At 35.3% G+C, this 21200-nt stretch overlaps 3 protein-coding genes across 4 annotated transcripts in view; 2 read left to right on the plus strand and 1 right to left on the minus strand.

The window, feature by feature from the left end:
- samd13 (sterile alpha motif domain containing 13) lies at positions 1-10133 on the plus strand. Its single transcript, XM_053512921.1, has 5 exons — positions 1-106; positions 3361-3490; positions 5541-5583; positions 7462-7573; positions 8585-10133. Exons 3-5 carry the CDS (start codon positions 5546-5548, stop codon positions 8726-8728), a joined length of 294 nt encoding a protein of 97 aa, XP_053368896.1. The 5' UTR covers positions 1-106; positions 3361-3490; positions 5541-5545; the 3' UTR covers positions 8729-10133.
- uox (urate oxidase) overlaps positions 9706-21200 on the minus strand; it is a 13784-nt gene continuing 2289 nt past the window's right edge. The window contains exons 2-9 of one of the 2 annotated variants that reach the window (XM_053512919.1): positions 15060-15144; positions 14712-14924; positions 13842-13958; positions 13647-13725; positions 12488-12674; positions 12275-12398; positions 12093-12176; positions 9706-10371 (exon numbers count right to left, since the gene is read on the minus strand). In XM_053512919.1, the coding sequence (XP_053368894.1) occupies positions 10297-10371; positions 12093-12176; positions 12275-12398; positions 12488-12674; positions 13647-13725; positions 13842-13958; positions 14712-14924; positions 15060-15077 (897 nt within the window). In that variant the 5' untranslated portion in view covers positions 15078-15144 and the 3' untranslated portion in view covers positions 9706-10296. Of the gene's footprint in view, positions 10372-12092; positions 12177-12274; positions 12399-12487; positions 12675-13646; positions 13726-13841; positions 13959-14711; positions 14925-15059; positions 15281-21200 lie in introns of those variants that run through there. The other variant, XM_053512920.1, reaches the window with a different exon arrangement.
- Positions 16332-20403, plus strand: dnase2b (deoxyribonuclease II beta). Its single transcript, XM_053512917.1, has 6 exons — positions 16332-16631; positions 16732-16900; positions 17596-17674; positions 18053-18214; positions 18434-18631; positions 18993-20403. Exons 1-6 carry the CDS (start codon positions 16516-16518, stop codon positions 19325-19327), a joined length of 1059 nt encoding a protein of 352 aa, XP_053368892.1. The 5' UTR covers positions 16332-16515; the 3' UTR covers positions 19328-20403.

A 21200-nucleotide genomic window follows, 5' to 3' on the forward strand; every position in this document is an offset into this window, starting at 1 on the left:
GGAAGTTAAAATGGATTTGTGTAAAATTTAGCAGAGCTGCGAGAGGCAACATCACTCTCCTACTGATCTGTTCCTCCAGGTCTCTCTGCAATAACAGCACGGAAAGGTGTGTTTGTTTTTCTTCCAGTGTTTACTGTTGTGTAACTGTGTGTGTGTTTGTGTGTGTGTGTTTAAATTGAGACATAAATACATTCGGGCGTTAAGGTAAGCTGCAGTTTAATTAACGCTTGGTGTTTTACTGTTGTAGACACTCAGGCTGTATTAAAGCGACTGGGGCTAGCGTGCTAACGGTACTCGGGGCTTTCCTGTCTGACTACTGGATGTTTATCATAATTAATTTCAATTATTTTTTTCCACTCTGTTTTGCATAGTGTTTAACATAGTGGGGGCAAAAAAGTTGCCCTGTTTATCACGTGCGCTTTCTTGTGAAACTCTGAAGTCATATTTCTAATTCGACTTTTGCTAAGCTAACTCCAACTCAGTGTCGTATGGGACTGATTCATTTCATAACCACTGATAACCCTTTCCACCTTTTACTACTTTCTTTCATCAATGTCTGTGTTGTTGTTGTTGTTGTGTTTTTGTTTACAATTTCTACAATTACGATTGACAAGTATCAATTTCAAAGTTGCCTGAGAGATAAATAAATTGAGACGTTTCTGTGTTTAAATCCTGTTTAATGACATTATTGAGGATTAGAAAAAAAGTCCTCAAGATCAGCTGTCAGTGTGGACAGTCCTAATATACCAAAATTAAACCGTAATAAATATATAATGGAAAACTGCCATTATTTCTGGGAATTATTTTACATTTAAGTACAATTTTCGTTTGTGTACATCAAAATGACAAGGGTGTTCACGTCAAACTGGGACAATACTTGAAATTGTCAATAAAGGCGTAAAACCGATTGACGTTTACAGAATATTACGAGACTCGTGAGACTACGAAACTTTATGAGACAGTAAAGCGTTTGAACGAAGCAAGCATTTTTAAAAAGACCGTACATTCATAAATGACGATCCCAGATGAGATGGTTTGGATAGCATTGTAGTTGTTAATGTAAACATCCAGCAAGTGGAATGCCTGGTCACCAAGGGTAAAAAAAAAAAAAAGCCAAGGGTATTTTTTTTTACCGGCCATGCTGAAGGCCCGTTTCACTTTCCACCCAATGTCCAAAACCCAGCCACCAGATCCAGTGTCATTTCCAAGCCCAACAAAAACAAAAGGGTTTCATCAGGAATATCATCCAGCATAAAAGTGGGTTTGGATCGCTGTGGCGACCCCTTAGTGGGAGCAACCGGAAGTTACAACAGCAACAACTTGTGGAAGAGATGCATCTGTCTGTGGGAACTGTACGCACAATCATTCAGAAACATCACTTGCACATTACAGGAGCTCAGCTGGGAGTTATTGTCGCATCCTATGTACAGTCCTGATTTCGCTTCAGGCCATTTCCACAAGATTGGTCCATTAAAGGAGTTACAGGACACCAGAATTTTAGACGTGATGCAGGCAGTCTGATCTTGGCCCCGGCATACTGAGAAAACCTTTTACCTTGATGGTATCCAAGCACTAGTGAAAGGCTGGGAAAAGTGCATTTGTGTAACAGGGGATTATAGCTATTTAGGCTAGTTTTTGCTCTCATAAGTGCATTGTGTTCTTTTGTACAATTAAAAATTCAGCTTTTACTTGAACACCTCTTGTGTGTGAAGTTTGCACAAAAATGGACAACAAAAGTTATATGAGGAATAAATCATAAGACATTATGTTCTTGGGTTTACTTTAATGATCCTGTATTAACAAAAAAAGAGAAGCATAAACTTAAAAGTATAAAAGACCCTGAAGTTAAATGCTATTCAATAAGATAAAGTAAAATCATAAATCATAGGTAACACTGAAGTAAAAAAGGAGATATTTAAATTTGCATCATTTGTCTAACAACAACTATATCAGAGTTAATCAGTTTGATGCTTTTGTTTCTGTGTCAAGAGTATATTAAATAACTTAAATGTTGTCAGTCTAATGTGTGGTCTAACCTGATCAGCACTGTACGTATGGCCTACATTTGTCTCATTCCTTTTTATTTGCTTATTTTAAAAAACAAAAAATGCTGTTTCGTTTTGTTTTGGCCATATCACTTACAAAGCACGTCCTCTCGTGCTGTCGCTCTTTTAAAAAATCTGAAGGAAGTTTTTTTTTTCTATCCTGCACATAAATGATGAGACATAATTTTTTCTCTTTAAAAAAACACACACACACACAATTTTGATGTCTTTCTTGTATGGCTGCATCTTAAGAGGGAAGAGGAATGAAAATACTATTTCTTTAGTAAAGTTAACGCTTTTGTGCAGTATTGCTGATATTTTTGTTTTTGTTTCTATTATATCCAACTCAGATGGACCATAGCAGTGCAAATTCAACATTTTATCTTCTTCTTAAACTTTAAAATCAGAGCTGACAATAGACTACATAAGCCACGCTATCGATCAGAATGTATTTATTGAAAAGAAAAGTAGACATACTTTTGATGTTGTCATAACAGGTTTCATGACTGCATATGGCTCTTTTCTGGCATTGATAACCCTGGCAAGTAATCCCAGTGCTTAAAATGCAATCACATGCTTCCTTCAGGGTGCATGCTTCCAGCCAACAGCATCCCTTTTGTATGTCAAACTCTATCTGCCTACTTCCTTGTGCCAGAGCTCACATGCTGCGTTTTGATTCTTTAGTAGTGCACTACGAAGTGGACTGCACAGGGTATTCAGCAATTTGAAGTAAAAATCCAAACTGTAGGGGAGCAAAGCCATTCGGTTTACATGGTAAAGCAAATAGTCCTATGTACAATGGATCATCACTTCACTGTAAGTGGACAAGCAAAATTACCCATCAGTCATTATGCCTTGCTCGAGGACAGAAAAACAGAGCTTGCACAAGACCTGGTATTAATTTCATGCACCATTCATTATTATCAGAGGAAATTATGCCAGAGGAAAGAAAGATACCACCCTCTCTTTCTGAGAGCATGTCCCATTTCTGTCTTCTTAGACTGTGGTTTATGTGGTATCACAGCAGTTTAAACACATGACCTCCGGATAATAGGGCAAACATTCTCTGTTTTCTGTCACAGCTTGAAACAGCTCTCTGGAATGAATCAGAAGTTACTAATCCTGTGTTTCAGACCCCAAAAACCATGTTTACCTTACTGACTGTAGGTTTTCTTCTTTTATGGCTTATTCTGAGTTTGCTTAGGTTTACGATCATTAAACAGTCACTCACATGGAAGAAAGTGCTGAAAAATGAATGTTGCATCTTTCACACAGATTGTTGATCACCTTTCCTGACTTTTTTCCTCTTTTGAAGGTTGTTTAATTACAGTGACGTATCTTGAAGACACACAGCTGAAAAGGCGATAAAAACAATGGCACTGAGTGTACCATGAAGTTTGAGTTGATTACATCAATGAAACACTGCATTCAACTTTGACATCCAGGTAACAGTTTTGTGCACAGTCACTGCATTTGGTTATAAAGCTTCTAGTTACAGATTTTATTCTGATTTAAAATTTTTTTTTTTTTTTTTTTTTTTTTGGAAAATGCTAATTCAGCCAATTTTTTTAAATAGAAGCCAACCTAACAATAGTCTTGCCGTAATCAAAAAGCCATTGATGCTCATATTGAACACTTTTTTTCAATGCACTTAGTGCTGTCTGTCTTTATTCCATACTGTAGCTCTGTTTATTGTGACAGATAAAGACAGAATATCAATGAAAAATTCAGAAAAAGCACATGATGCAAAGGTTAAAATAATTTATTAAATAAGTATAAATTGATAAAAATAAGTATTTGATCCCCAAGAAAAACATGACTTAGTACTTGGTGGAGAAAACCTTGTTAGCAAGCACAGAGGTAAGATCTTTCTTATAGTTGTTTTTCAGGTTTGCACACATCTCAGGGGGAATTTTGGTTCACTATTCTTTACAAATCTTTTCTAAATCCTTAAGGTTTCTTGCCTGTTGCTTAGCAACTTGAAGTTTCAGCTCCCTCCATAAATGTTTTATAGAATTATGGTCTGGAAACATGACTACTCCACTCCATGACCTTAATGTGCTTCTTCTTGAGCCACTCCTTTGTTTCCTTGGCAGTATGTTTTGGATCATTGTCATGCTGTAAGACCCATCCATGACCCATTTTCAGGGGGTTCCCCAAGAATTGAATGTATGGTGCCGTCCATTGGCCCCTCAATACGGCTAAGTTGTCCTGTACCCTCAGCAGAGAAACAGCCGCAAAGCATGATGTTTCCACCATTGTGCTTGACTGTAAGGATATTGTAAGGACATTTTCAGCTTTCTTCTTCCTGTTCCAAAATAGCGAGTCAAATTGATGCTAAAGAGCTAAATTTTGGTCTCCATCACAGCAACTTTTGTCTCTCACTATCTCTTTGGTTTAACCACAGCACTTTCTCTCTCTCTCTTCATTGGCAAACTTCACGTGGGACTGTTCATGTGCCTTCTTGAGTAGGGAGACCTTGCAGCACTGAAGGATTTCAGTCTATGGAGGCCTTGAGATCATTCACAAGCTCCTCTCGTGTAGTTCTGGGCTGATCCCTAACTTTTCTCATAATTATCTTTACCCCATAAGGCGAAATCGTGCATGGTGCTCCCGACCGAGGGGGATTGATGATAATTTTGTATTTCTTGCATTTGCAAGTAATTGATCAAACCAGACCGAATTATTGTTGGTGTGTATGGGACCAAATACTTATTCTACTCACTTAAATGCAACGCAATTTTTAAAATTATTTTTAAAAATCTGGATTTTTGGTTAATATTCTGTCTCTATCAATTTAAAATAAACCTATGACAAAAATTATAGAGCCTTCATTTCTTTGTAAGTGGGCAAACTTTCAAAAGATGAACTAAAGGTGGATTAGTGCTAGACAAATATGATTACAATGAAACTGAGCTTCAGGAATTTCCATCCCCAATCCAATTTTAACAGCGTAGTTTTGCTCATAAAATATTTTACCAGCCAGAGCCTAACTTTAATGCGGCTAGTAAAACATGGCGCAAACTGCATCTTTGCATTTTTACCTGAATTCAGAATTGCTGAACAAACCTGTTGCTAAGCAACTGCATGCTGTTGGACGTGTAGAACTGTGGTCATGTGTTTAATCGATTCAAGATCTTTAGTAGTAGCAAAAGCCAGAGGGATATCAGTTATTATTTAATTAATTTAATTTTATAAGCACTAAATTTCATATCCTAGTTTATGTTTAAATTAGTTGCTAAGCTACGTTTTCAATAGCAGCTTTTATAGTTAAAATATAAAAAGTGTGTGTTTTTAGGTTTCTTATAGAAATTAAAATTTTCAGGTTAAATTTTTTTGTTTTGGTATTTTATAGTGCTATTTAACTTCTTTAAGCATCAGTTCATTCTTCATTTGAGTCATTAGCTGGAGAGCACAGTGCACAGCCTGGGACAGAGATACACTGTTGAGTTTAAGTCTTGGCAGCTTCTTAATGAGCTATTTGTGTTCTTCTAGCTGTCATGGAAACCAAGGCAAATGGTTCGATGGAAACCAAAAGGTACGTACTAAACTGTGTCTTTGTTTACCCCAGCTGTCCAGCTTCATGACAGTCACCTTATTTTACCAAATTTATTTTTATCCCCCCCACTCCACCCCCATTGTTAATAAAAACAATGCATCAAGCCTGGATATAGAAAAGGTGTATTAGGTTGCTAAGAAAACCTGTTTAGAAAGCTGATGTCCAGTTAAGAAGCTTGCTGTTTGGTTGCACCTCCTCTCAGTCATTTGCTAGACACTCTAAAGGTCACTGTTGATTCCGAGGTGAAGCGTCATAATCGTGTGAGAATCATTTACAGCAGTTCTCACCTAACGTAATAATCCTTGCAAATTTTTTGAATAACAGCTGCTGTTAACGAGACACTACGAAAGCTAGACCTCTGAGAAGGAGGAACCCATCTGAGTACAGATAGCAAAAGTCTTTCTTCATATTTTGTCTCCTAAAGAGCCAAGTCTTTCTGGCATTTTAATGTAGTCATGGGGAATAGTTCTCCAGACTTCCTGAATGACTTTAGCTTCTATTTTCAGTTCAGTCCCTTTACTTTCAGAAGATTTTTGTTTGTTTGTTTGTGAATCGACACAGTGATGCACAAATAATTAAAGCAAAAAACAAACAAACAAGCAAACAAACAAAAACATCTAAATAAAGGCAAGAGCCAGTGAGAAACAGGTGCAGGTGTTAATAGATGTTGCTGCTGAGGTTGTTACATTAACAACCAATTTTTTAATTGTTTTTAATTGTATGTAAAATATTTGTTCCTATTTTTTTAATTGATTGAAAATTTATTTACATAATTGTATTTAATTTAATATGAAGAAGTGAGGGGTGCCTCAAGACTTTTGCACAGTATATTCTATTTATCATTTCTTTGCACTGGTCCATAGCAACACTGATATCAATATTGAGTACTTTTAATTAATCATTCAGGAATGTCAACTTGCATTTCACTTAGACATGTTCATGTTTTTGCACATTTACTTATTTCTATTATTTTTAAATAGAATGCAACAGCTATCCGTATTTCTTACCTCATAGGTATTTTCCTACTTCAGAAAAAGTGTATAGCACAGATGTAAGTAAAGTGTGTTCTACTGCATTTGTGGCATCCCTGAGTTAGTGATGACCAGCAGCTGATCATCATGAGTGTAATACTGTTTAAGAGACATTTCTCATGTCTAGGCAGCATTTGCTGCAGTTTAGTTTGCTTCGGTGTGCTGCTAGCAATCAACTTGTGCTTTACTTAAGTATTTGTTTCCTTATTTCTTTCTTTATATTTTATTAGGTTACTTGTATTGTAAGAAGATGCGGTGGTTCCTTATTTTTAGATTATCATAGTCCACAGCTTGTATATACAAGTACAAGTGTATAAGCATGGTATTATACCACAAGCCAATGGCAGCTTCGGTATCGGTTTCTCTTTATTCATTCGTATACACGTTTTAAAGGAGCGTGAGTTTTGAATGCCAAACTGTACTATTTAACACCATGATGAAAACAGAAGCTATTTAATAATGCTGTGCCTCTGCACACATTAACTTTGATACATCTACTCTCAAATATATTATTATTATTATTATTATTTTTATTAAACATTTCCGAGAAAGTGTTGTAAACAAAACAGGATCAATAAAAAAAGCAGTTTCCTTGTTGTGTTTGTATAGCAGTTTAGTTACAATAGACAATATATCCACAGCATTAATTAATTTATTTTATAAAAATTCAGTTAGTAAATAATACATGTATTTTTAAAATTATCATGGTGTCGTTTTCTTAATGTTTAATGAATGAACTTTTGACATGATGACATATACTGTACGTTGACTCGTGGATTGAACAGATTTGATCGATCTGTTCTCTTTTTTTTTTTCTTTATCACAGCGCGGTGGAGAACGGGCAGCTCCCCGACCCCGCACACTGGGCTGTAGCCGATGTTGTCAATTATTTTAAAGCTACTGGATTTGAAGAGCAAGCCAATGCTTTCCAGGATCAGGTAGCGTTGTACTGGCTTAATTAAAAATAATTAAAAATATTTGTTATCTAAGGGGTATTTCAACTGGAGCAATAACAACAAACACTCTGGGGAGCTCTGAGACTCATGCTAACTTGTTAAAGAAAAAGTAAAAATAACCCAATTATTAAAGCACAGTTCATCTTGTCTACCCTGCCTGAGTCTACTTAAAAACGTGGTCGTCTTTATCCTCCAAAATATCTGTGTACACATGGCAAGCACCAGTATCATCCTCTGGCCTACACAGGCCATAAAGCCATAAAGTAGGAAAACATGCAAGAGCATTGCACTTGTAATTTTTTTTAAATATCAGTAATAATAAACATAAATACAAAGATTCCTGCCTGTTCTCTTCTTTTTTTTTTTTTTTTTTTAATAGTTGCTCACAAACCAACTAGAACCATACCGCCACCCACTATGTCGGAGATACAGCGGGTGTACCATACCTAAGTACGGCATGGTACAAATCAGTCGTGACTTGTGTAAAAATGCCCTTGTTTTTTTTTTTTCCACTGTTCCAAGTACTGACCCTGGAGTTTAGTTAACATTAATATAATTGACATAAAGTTGCACCATTTCAACATTTTTCATTCATGTTTACAATTGAACATGAGTAGTTAAATGTATTCCTTATACCATGACTTTTCTCACTTAAAAACTAGGAATTAAACACTACAAACTAGATTTAATTAAACAAAAGACTACAATTTTACTAAGTAGCACATATCTTTTTTTATCTGGCATAATTATTTATACACAAACTTGTAAAGCTGAATAGAATCTTTTAAGAAACAAGATTCTGCAAGAGAAAGCCATAAAAATGTATTTCTGTTGGTCCAACCAGAAGCTTGTGTGCTCAGTGCCCTGTGATTGATTGGATTTCACTGCCTAGTCCCCAGAACTCTTCTGAACAGGATATGTGGTACAGAAACTAAATGAATGAAAGAATCTGTAATGATTTAACCTTAATGATTAAACCTTTTCTTCTTGCAGGAAATTGATGGCAAGTCTCTATTGTTAATGACTCGTAACGATGTTCTAACTGGACTCTCGATAAAACTGGGTCCGGCTTTGAAGATTTATGAGTACCACGTGAAGCCGCTTCAGACCCAGCATTTAAAAAGCAATGCCTCATAGCACTCTGGATGGGCCGTTGCCTTGGAAGACAATCATGCCATGGAACAGCAGGGTAACTGCAGACTGAAGACAAGGCCATGTCCTCATGTATGTTTTATGCATCCTTATGGACAAATACACCCACAAAAACAACTTTAATGTGAATTTCTCCTAAATTGGTTCTACAGGTACAACTTTTTTTTGGCGTGTGGCTGGAGAGTTATGACTAAAGTTTGTTTAAAAAAAGAGAAAAAACATGACCATTTGCAAACATGTAAATAGGTCATAATATTCAGTTTTGTTTGCAGTTTAAAATATATATGTAAAATATTGTGTGAAAGTATTTGGCACTAAGACGCTAAACACTATTGTGTTATTTTGCTAGATGTAACTTGAATTTTCAGAGGTTTTATGGTGAATGAGCTTATTGCATTATTGGTCTGTATATAAAAAGTGACTAACAGAGTTGCTGATTTATTATTTTGTTGGTGCTTGCTTTCTTTTCTTCTTAAAGGTATTCAAGTCTTTAATGGTTCTAAACAAATTACAGCACACACGATTGTGTTTGGCTGTGAAAACTAACCATGCTGCAGCTTTTTTTTTTTTTTAACTATACATTTAACTGAGGACTTTTAGGCAGTGTATTAGTCTCTAGTGTCTAATTAAAACCAGGTTTTTTGTGTTTAGCTGGGTTATTGCATTTACAGATACAGCTTACTAATTAATTTTGACATGAGGATCAGGAAGTAATTGTTTTTAACCAATAGTCTCTGAATCTGTACTTTGACACACCTCGATGTGGCATTTCTGACACCAGTGGCCAACCAGTTGTTTGTTTTTACAAAATGTCTTTTTAACATCAGAGTTTAAAAAATCTTGCAATAGAGGATTCACTGAATGTCAGCTGTTTGCAATAAATTCATAAAAATTTAAATAAATAATTTAACCTTTTATCCTAGTTATCATTCCAGTCATAAAGTAAGGGATCACAACCCTGAATACTACTAATTTACAAACTTCATATGCAAGCTCCATGATTAGATAAATGATTTTGTGCATCATTTTATTTAGCTTGTTTTGGGAATTAATTCAGCTGTTTTTTTTTTTCCCAACACCATTTGCATCTGCAATAATATTGCATTATATATGGGATGAGAGAAATCTATACAACATTTAATAATTTGTTCTCTTTACCAGATTTGTTTTAACAATCTAATTTCTTTCAAATCTTTTGATATTATTAAATAACAAAAAATAAACACACGCACACAAATTTAATATACACCAAACCCTGCACAAAAATGTGTAATGTATATGTATACATGTTCCCATTCAATTTATTTATTAAATTTCTTATTTATTAAATGTGATTAATATTTGTTGCATCGATTGCATTCAGAGCCACATTGACCAATTCAGGTCTTTTCATTTTCATTTTTTTTGTTTCTATTTATGTTATTAACTCCACTTGTAAAATTTGAATACATGGGGTTAAGTTTGTTGACTTTGTTTTTACTGAGGTTTTTACTGAGGTTTATTAAAGTCTGTTAAGATGACACTTTGTGGATTCCCCTTTTTTCTGAACAATTTTACAGTTTGGCTTGTGGTTTCCTGCGTACAGTTCCTGTAATGTTGCCTGCTGGATTATCAAGCGGTAAAAGGACCTGAAAGAAAGTAAAAAGAAAAATGTATTAGAACACTTAAAGGATTTCATGGAACTTAAACCTGAGAGGATAAGAGTCTGTCTAAAGTCTCAAGACTGCCAGGGAAGAGTCTGCTGTATCCTTGTGATCTCTGTAAGTCTAATCATTTTTCTTAGTTTATGGATTGAAGCGATACTTTTACATTGCAATTGGGATCTCCATTTTTTTTTTGAACAATAGACATCTTCTAATAAAGAATAACTTGTTCTTGTATTTTACAATTAATTATTTAAACAAATGTATCTATTTAAATACCTTAAATCACCAATGCATTACAAATGCTATTGTTCCTGCTGTGTCTTTCATTAAAATGAAAATTAAACACACAACCCAAATATACTGATCACATACATATCTTGTAAACTCATGTTGCAAATAGACATCCCTGATTCAGTTTTGCTGAAAGAGCAGTGCCAGTGTCTACAATTAAAAAAAATATATCCCTCATACTATATGTGCCAGCCACCTCATTCATTGTGTCGTTCAGTTCCTTCTGTCTATCACTTTGCATAACAAACAACTAAAAGCAGCATGGTGATTGCTGGAGCTTGTAGATTGTTTTTCATTGCTGAATTTGTTATTTGAATAGATCGGATACCAAATAATCTTTATTAATTTGCATGTAATGCATAGATTTAAGGCTGAAAATCCAGTTTAGTCACTGGCCAAGCTGGTCAAACTGGTCCACCAAAATACATCAGTTTCATTATTACTTGCGCAGTAAATTAATGACTATGTATATGTAAATGGACTGCTTCTGATCTACTCTCCAGCAAAGATGAAGACCTGAAATCTGCATTGTAAACATTGGGACCTCTAGTTCCCTCAGGTTTCAAGAAAAAATCAATGAGTGAATAACATGAACCTTTAGCAGGTACCAGTATAAAAAATGTCAGTACTGCATTTGAATAAGCATATCATAGCATGAATGCAGATTGTTTTTCCCCCAAGATTTAAATATTGCTGTCCGTGTTTCATGTCCGCGCAGAACACAGCACTAATAGTTTTGCGATCCATGATGCATGCACCCAATTCTGTGTGACTTGTTTGGTGTGCATGATGAAAACCTGAAATACTAAACAGTCCACAAATTTATTGGATCTTAATCCCATAGACAACCTCACTTGTCTTATAATTATAGTAGCATATTCTATCTGAATTGTACAACCTGTCTGGGGAAAAGTGGACTAAAATTACCATGACTTGGAATTCTTGAAGCGAGATAATCTACCACTCACTCACTCACTCATCGTATAAACTGCTTTATCCTGTATACCGGGTCACAGGGCCCTGAAACTTATCCCAGGAGACCAGGGTCACAAGGTTGGGTGCAGTTGACTGGGTTCCAATCCATCGTAAGGCACACACACTACAGGCAATTTGGGAACGCCAATTAGCCTAATTTGCATGTCTTTGGACTGTGGGCGAAGGAGAGGAGGAGCATGGGGAGAACTCCATGCACATTGAGGCAGGAATCTCCACTTGTATCTAAACCTGCACCTCCTGGGCACCTCAAGGTGACGGTGCTAACCACTAAGCCACCGTGCTGCCCAGTTTATCTACCAACCACATGGAATTTAAACAACATACAACATTTCCTTTAAATGAAAAAAATATGCTCATTTTGCATTACATTTGGTACAGCCATCATATTTAGTTGTAAGTTGAACATGAAAACCAACCTCGTCCTTATTGGAGAGTCCCAGTTTAGTCATATCGATTGTAAAGTAGTGCTGGTTCGGCATAATGATTTCAATCTCCTCGATCTATGAGAAAAGATGGAATGACATAATTTTTAACTTTGACATAAATATTGTTAAATCTGTTTTATAAAATGACCATCAAATTAATCAGTATGACTTGCCTCTGGCAGTCTCTCAAGAACAAGAATCTGTGTATCGTAGATTGTTTTCTGAACAGATGGTGAATACTCTCCATGAGTGTAGGGGCCAGCAAACTTCTCAATAATGCTCTCCTTTACAGTTTTCCTGTGAAGACGGCACATATTACAGCCATCTCATCCATCTCATAGTATTTTTCTTTATCTGAAATGAAGTAGTCTACATACTGTACTTACCATGCCATGTCAAAGTTTATGTCATGGTACTGGTTGTAACGCCACCTAGCGTAGACAGAGGTACAGAAGACTCTGTCCTTGGCCTCCTGTAGAGTGGTGAAGCGGTCTCTCAAGAAGCCTTCGAAACCTGATTGTGTGGTCTTGAGAACCTTCATGTCTTTGATTCCAGTATAGATCACTGGTTTTTCTAAAGAAAAAAAATAAAAACCACGGCACCTAAGTAAGTGTCTGGTTTTCTGCTTAGACTGAATAAAAATTGCCCCAGTCTTGCCATAGATTTTCTGTGTGCGGTATATTTTTTTCATAACAAGTAGCATCTAATAACAAGTGGCAGAATAAGTGTTGTTCCATGCACCCTGGATAACCATAATTCCTTTATAAATTTAACTTTTGCAGATTCAAACATTTGCTAGCAGTAAACCAGCTAATGTTTTGTCATTGTACACTATCCAAAATGCAATATGTTAAATCTTGGTTGGTGGTCATTAATGCGTCTGCATTCAATGCTTGGGTTTCTTTTTGTCTAATGAGATGATTTAACAGAGAAACTGACCTGTTTATGAACTGTCATACAGTATCAAATAGAATGTGTGCCACGAAACCTGGGTGTGGTTGAGCTCTCTGTTTAAGTTCTCTTTCTTTACTGTTAAAGGTTTATAAGGGAAATGTTTGAGGAACCCTGATTTGGAGCCTTCAGTAGTACCTGTTGGTTCTCAAAGGTTGATCCAGACAACTGGCTTTGATGAGACTATGGTTGAAGATGAAAGTAATGACTAGTCACTGGACTGAAAGTAGGGTTTTAATTAAAGACATTGATTGTTTTGTGGTTTTAGCAGCTGAATCAGTGATTTCGAAACATTCATTCACCAAAAAAAAAAAAAAAAAACACAGATTGCTTTCTGGGGTTCTTGTTATGTTTATCAGTTGTCTCATTTGTGATGTCAGTTGTGAGTATTTGAGCTTATGTGTCATTTTTATGCTTTAATTAAGACTTAATTAAGTATACATGTAAGAGCAGTTGAAAAGAGACGCAACCTTCTAAGCTTAACCATAAAATGTTGTCTCACTTGCTATAACAATATACATTTTCTTCTCATAAAACTAGGATATTTCAAACATATTCTCTTAAGTAAAAACATTAACTATTTGTTATTCTCACCATTTCGATACTGTTCAACCTCACAGAAACGCCAAGACTCTGGAGAGAAGATGAATGCATGGGCATGTTCAACCGAATTCTGCAAAATAGTAGGTATTTATTCATATTTAATACTTATTAGCATTAAGGAGATGGGGGGGGGGGGGGGCGAAAAAAAATCGAATTTTTTTGTGATTATTTCTGATGTGGCAACACCTTTTCAAGCCTCTTCCATGGAGCTTCCTCAATGTTGACCTTTGCTCGTGTTACATGTTTAAAGGCAGTCAGGAAATGATTGCAGATGTCCAAGGCAAAGCCCTCAATGGTTTTAACCTGCAGACAAACTCAAAATGTTTGCCTTATAAGGAATTGGCTGTACAATACACCAAAAAAGAATTGTGAAGGTTTTATGCACATTTCAAAATATCCTGCATTCATTAACCATCAACGAGATAGCATAAACTGTCTTAAAAACAATTGTCTATTCGTTCATTATCCATGCCGCTTATTATATTATGTTATGGAAATGAAGCTTATCCAAAAGAACTTAGAGCACAAGTCAGTGACCCTGGATGTCTACACTGCCTGTCAATGCATGAGTGAGAATTTGAATGGAGACGATACTTGAACCCCAAACCAGTAAGGGAACTCAGTTAGCAACTAAACTACTGTGCCCTCCCCCACAATAGTGTATTATGAAACGAAATCCTAAATGAGATGCCAAATTTAACATGCTCAGTTTTTCTTAATAAGTATTAAAGCAATGGAGAATATATCTCCTTGTTTTGAAAATAATTTAAGAAATAATTTATATTTATTCAATGCAACCAAACTTTAATTCATTGCTAAAACCATTTCCGGTATTTGCTGTGTGTAACTTTAAACATGGAAGAGGTTCAATACAAATTTTCTATTGACAAAAGTTCTCAGTCCTTTCTCTGCAAAGACAACTAGTTAAATGGTTAAAAAAAAACAAGCTAAATCACAAAAGCATTTAAAAATCAATTTTATATATACTGCATAATTTAATAATTACTGTAATAAATCCAATGCCATAACTCAAATGTCTTAAAATATTACACCTACTCCTTTTATCTTCGCCAGGGCATGGACAGTGTTTTTGATGGTGTCAGTTGGGATAATGTCCGAGTTGTCTCCAGTAATATAATCTTTCACTGAGTTTAGCGTAAGCTGCACATTTGCCTTCAGCTCCATTATGTAGTGTTGATTCCTCTCCCGTCTGATATGCAGAACTTTGACTTCATTCTTCCCATAACCTGTTCTTACAAACTCAAATTTCTACAGAAAATAATTTTCAAATATTAAAATAATTCAGATTGAAAAACATTCAGCATAGAAATTGATATCACATTTACACTATTTGGTTTTGGTTTTAAAAAAAATTAAAACTGTATATCAAAATAAGCAGTTTACCTGATTTGAGGTAGTCATATTTCTTGAATAGGTGCACCGAGCGTGTGTGCTTTTACCCTCTGTTCTTCAACAGAAACAGGATTTACTGTGGACAGAAGATTTTATTTAGGGGGAGGCATCATTTGTGTATCTTTGCATTTCGCAATGGGTTCAAATGGCCACATTTTTGCTGGGGGACTGGACTGTTTTAAAACATGAATTTCTGTTCAGATTGCTGTAAAATCTTCGCCTCAAGAAGGAAACAATAAAAAAATTTAATGTATAGCTTAAATAGTCATAAATTGTATGTTAGAATATTAATAGTGAATGTGATACATACATAAATATTTTCTAATAAACTGAAGTTTTGTCAATGTCATCTTTTAACCAAATAATCACCTCCATTTTATTTAACATGCTTTCATCAGCTTTTGAACGCTCTTACATGCAATATTAAGCTTTTTTTCAGTTAAAAAAAACACATTGGGATGCAAACATTTGCTTTAAACTGTATACCATGTCAGCACTACAAATGAAATGGCAGATAAAATTCACAATTTAATAATCATACAACTGATGATGGATATAAGTGAAAAATTTTAAATATGATTTAAGATTTTATAAACTTGGGAGCACAGGATGCAACCCATCAACACAAGTATAATATCTGTACCATTCTATACTATGATACAGCATATTATACTATTGGTGGGTTGTATTCTGTGCACACAAATTAATAAAATCTTCAATCTTCAGAATCATATTTTAATGTTTTTAGTGTCTCATAACCATCATAATATAGGGTGGGCCGTAAATTTCCATATAGATAGGAAAAATTTATATTTGTATTTTTAAAAACATGTTAAGAATAACATTTTTAACAAGTATTTTTTATGTTTCAGATACCCTAAAAAGATGCTTATGACATAAGGGCAATACATTGAAATCATACTGATGGCTGGGTCAGGAAACAGTCACATGGTTGCAACAAAATTTAACAGAAAACATAAAAATAAACAATGGCAACCTTGTAGATCATATTATTGAGAAAACAATGGTAACCATTTAAAGCATATTATATAATTAATTTTCTTATTTAAAAAAAAATCCTATTTATAATAATAGTATATATTCAAATTCATGATTTCCATAATTCAGATTTTTTTTCATTGTCATGTTTTATGTTTAGAAATATTCATAGCAAAAAAAAAAAAACTAATCTAGATGTAATTGTTATGGCAATACAATGTAGTAGTGTAATGTAAACTAATAATAATAGCTAATGCAACAAGTTTGAGTCAAACTATATCCGCCATGTTCAAAGTCATGAGACAAAAACTCCCAGCTTCCTCTTTCAACTTCATATAGCTGCATAGAGCGACTTTCACTATTACTAAATGACTAGGAAGAAGTTTAACAAGTTCATACTGGATTCCACATCAGTAGGAACTAGTGAACTTTGTGTCACAAAGAAAACATGTTTTTATTTCGGTCTTTTTGTTTAATAATCTTCCAGGTATTCTTTTTCCTCTTAGGTTCACCATGTGAGGGTAAAATCTCCTGCCTAAATGAAGACGGGCAGCCGGTTGACTGGTAGAGAGGGTTTAAACTATTTAACCTTATTGTGTTGTTTACATGTGTTTGTTCGTGGCAGAGTTTTTGCATTTTCTCTCCATTCTTTTCACAATTCAAGGTTTGTCATGTACAAATTACCAAGATATCAACAAGGTAAGGTGGGAAGTGGTGTTGACTACATGTATTTGGACCCCTCACTACCCAGCTGGCAGATGAGTAAACATGCAGTGAATACCAGTGAAGGGGCATTAGGCAGGACACTAAACCAGCTATACCAAAGATATGAGGTATGACTGTTTTTTTATATTGTATGCACAATATTAATTTATTTTTGCACAAATATTATATATACTGTATATATATATATATATATATATACTTGTGTGTGTGTGTGTGTGTGTGTGTGTGTGTGTGTGTGTGTGTGTGTGATTCATAGTGAACCCCTTTAGGAACATGGGAGAATTTTTTTTTTTTTTAGAAGAATATAGAACAAAATAAAAAGTTATATTCGAGTCAATGTAAGAAGAGGCATTGCTAGACAAGTACTCTTTGTTTTTGTCCATCCCTTTGTTATGTATATTACTAAAGGGTGATGGTGGAATTTAAGTAGTGTTGCACTATTAAAAAAAAAACTGGTAGCACATGAGTTAGTTGATCTTGTAATAAAAGTGTTTTTTTCCCCCTTATATATAATATTTCTCAAGGATTTTTTAAAATGTATTTTTTCCCTTAATATCTCTGTAGGATTCATGGTCAACAAACTAATAATTTGTCAATTTTATGCAAAAAATAGGTTAAAAATAGATGTAAAAAAAAATACCTCTATGCTTTTTACAAAACCACTTACAGGGAAAGTGATGGTCATTTCTAAATCTATAGTGTTTCATCTGAGTATTTAGCGATATCGCAGATGTAACAGCTCTATGGTGTTAATGCTATTTGATCTTGTTATATGTATTATACTAATGCTGAATTGTTTCAGTCCAACAGCTCGGCATACTTGCTCTACAACGATGCTCCTCCAGTACTGGTGTATAAGAATAATTCTGGACACTCTAAAGGTACTATGCGCACTATTTTACACTTAAGATCTAGATGTTTTAAAGATCTAGATGTTTCTACTTTTCATGTGGGAGTGATAATTTTTCTGAGGATAATTGTCCCATGTTTAGCTGTTTTGACAGAGGGGAGGCCTTGTACAAAGATCACAACTGATAAGTGCTTTTGACTGAGATTAACCTCCCTCAACAACCATTGAATATCAAAGTTTATCTGCATGAGATCAGATAGCTATTAACAAATCTGAAGCTTTTCTTCTTTTTATATTGGAATTGACAGTGGATTATCACAGGAATGGCCATCAAGTAACACAATAAGCAAATAATTTTCACATTGAGTGATGCCTAGAGTGATCGCTGTGTGATGTGTTTGTTGTCCAGGGGCACTGCTTTTTGACCAGTTTCAAGGATTCTGGTTAACACACAGCATTCCTCACTTTCCACCTTTCCCCGAAATGGGTTATGGCTACCCCTCCACTGGAAAACTCTACGGCCAGGGTGTACAGTGTATGACCTACAGTTACAAAGAATTCCAAAAAATATGTAAGGCAAACATATCTAGTATTTAATTTAAGGCAGTAATAAAGCTACTTCTTACTGTATATTACCAAGAGACCAGGTCATTTTATAGCTAATTTTGTCAGTTAGATAGTGTAAATAAAATGCAATGAAATGCATAATTTACTATTCCATACATATCATTTATGCCATTGATGTTGAGCGATGATGAAATATCTATTTTTTTTTTTTTTTTTTTACCAGCACATCAACTAATGTATATTAACCCATACATATACAACTGCTCAGTGCCATCAGCCTATTACACAGAGATCACAGTAATGGCACAGATCTGTGCGGGCAAAAATCAGACTGTGGTTCCCAGACGAAAACTTGAAATGCTGATGTCAGTCAAGGGAGAAACTTTTATTAGTTTTGCCAAATCACACAGCTATGTTGATGGTAAGAGTGTTTAAGATTATTATTTAATTATCTAATGATTATAATGTAGACCTACCCTAATTTCTTATGACATTTGACAATGATCTATCTTTTTTTTTTATTATTATATCAAAGTTCGACTGCTCTTGAGCAACTGTTGACTTTGCTTGTCTATGCGGTCATGTCAATTTTTAGGATGTGCAGTTTACCACGTATTCGGCACCTTATGCACGTGTAGTAATTCTGTTATTGCTGATAGATACATCGGTTTATTACCCGGGTTTTGGCAATAAATACTTACTCCCTTTTGTTGCTAATTTTAATATTCTGTTTTAATATATCAAGCCTTTGTCATCTCTGCCATATTCACTTTCTGTATCAGACATTTATGCTGGCTGGATAGCTCAGACACTCCGGACAGACTTGCTAGTGGAAACATGGCAGCGAAAAGCTCACCAGCTTCCTTCCAACTGCTCACTTCCCTACCATGCGCTGAACATCAAGGAGGTCCGTCTGTCTAACCTGGTTAAATTCAGCTCCTATGCAGATCACTCCAAGTGGTGTGTCTCTTGGAAATACCAAACCCAGTGGACTTGCCTAGGGGACCTGAACAGGGAGAGCACACAGGCGTGGAGAGGGGGTGGCCTCATCTGTACACAAAATCCTGTTATCTACAAAGCTTTCCGTTCAGCTGTGGCCTGGTATAAAAGTTGTTAATAGAGAGAAGTAAACTGTTATCTACAGAAATGACCAGTGTTTAAATACTTTTTAAGGCAGTTTTGTTTGAATTTTAATGTAGAAAATACACTCATTAGAAATATCATAAAACATAGTTTAAATGGCAGGCCTTGTGCACTTTGCTGGAGATTTTGAAGACACCCATATGCAACAAACAGTCCCAGTTGTTAATGATCAAGTTATAAGTTAACCTGTTCTCACATCTACAGTGATATGATCATGGATAGAGCTGTTTGTAGTGCGTAGTATCAATTGTGACAAACCTGCTTGGCCTGTACATTTACCAGCTTCCTAAACAGACCACACTGGTCAAACTGGGAGACCATCTTTTCTCTATATACCTCAATATTGTCTATATCGCTTATCCTGTTCAGGGTTACAGGAGGCCTGGGCGGGGTGCCGTCTATCCTGCCATCCATCACAAGGCTCACAAGCACACACTTACACACACTATGGGCAATTTGGAAATGCCAATTAGCCTAATGTAGGGTATACCATTAATAGGTGCAATTCTTTTTTCCTGACAAAATCTGCCTTTTGCAATATGATTAGTAACCAGAAACTGGGATTTTAAGCATGTGTCTAGTGCAGTTAAGCACCATATCAAACTATTTTTCATCAAGTAATTGTGCAGCTGCTTTTTTCTAAAAGGATATGTAAAGAGAAAAAGTCTGCATCTTTTTAAACCATGAAAGTTACCAATAAGAAATGAAGTTACAGTTGTAAAGGTTGTGCAGGTTTAGAAGAATATTTTACTAATGTGCTTTTCTCTCCAAATCTGCATGTGTTTTTTTAGAAATTATTGTTGTATATATATATTTGTTTGCCGTGCGGTAATTGTATTATTGGTCTAAGTAAATTAACATAATTAGAAGCCATTAATTTGGCTTTAATTTCAAATAAAACAACAACAAAAAAGAATGTAAGTGAAAAGGACAAACAGTAGAGAAAAATTTAACATTTTACAAAAAGTAACTGTACAATGACAATAAAAAAGTCTAAGTCAAAGTCGAAAAGTGAACATAAATGCATTTGGGAATTGCATTTACTTACAGTTCTAAAACAAGTCAGACATTTTTCTACTGCACTAAATTGAATACAATAGAGGAACCTATTAAAAGCATATAGCAGATATCCATCCATGAACCCCTGTAGTCCAACTAGGAATTGTGGTGGCCAATTGTGACCATTGTATTTATTCCTATTTGTACAACTGTGGCAACATTCACACACTATAAGGAATTTGGAAACAGCAATTAGCCTAATCTGCATATCTTCAGTCTGTGGGAGGAAACCAGAGGAAACTTGGGAGCAGAAAGCCTGACTTAGGGCACAAGGCGGCGTACACCCTGGAGAGGGTGCCAATCCATCGCAGGGCACACACACATACACTCATTCACACTACGGGCAATTTGGGAACATCAATTGTAAAGTTAATTAACTTAATCTACAAGTCTTTGGAATCTGGGAGGAAACCAGAGTATCTGGATGAAACCCACCAAGGATGGGAAGAACATGCAAATTCCATGCACACAGAGACAGGAATTGAGCCTGGCCAGGAATCGAACCCAGTGCTAACCACTACACCACCGTGCCGCCCAAATGTACAGTTAATGTAATTTAAGTTAAAGGTAATGTAAATTAATAGAATTTTCTTTATCAGGATCTAGCATTATATAAATAGGTGTTTGTTTGTTTGAACCTGTAACTGGGTTATGTTATAGGGTTTCCAACAGTCCCATAAAAAAACCGTATTTTGAAGCTAAAAGTCCTGTTCCGTATTGAACCGATAGGGGGCGCGAGAGTCAAAGTGAAATCTAATATTACAGGTCAGACTGCCGCTACGAATAAA

Source organism: Clarias gariepinus, chromosome 15, assembly GCF_024256425.1.
Source record: "Clarias gariepinus isolate MV-2021 ecotype Netherlands chromosome 15, CGAR_prim_01v2, whole genome shotgun sequence".
Classification (NCBI taxonomy): domain Eukaryota; kingdom Metazoa; phylum Chordata; class Actinopteri; order Siluriformes; family Clariidae; genus Clarias; species Clarias gariepinus.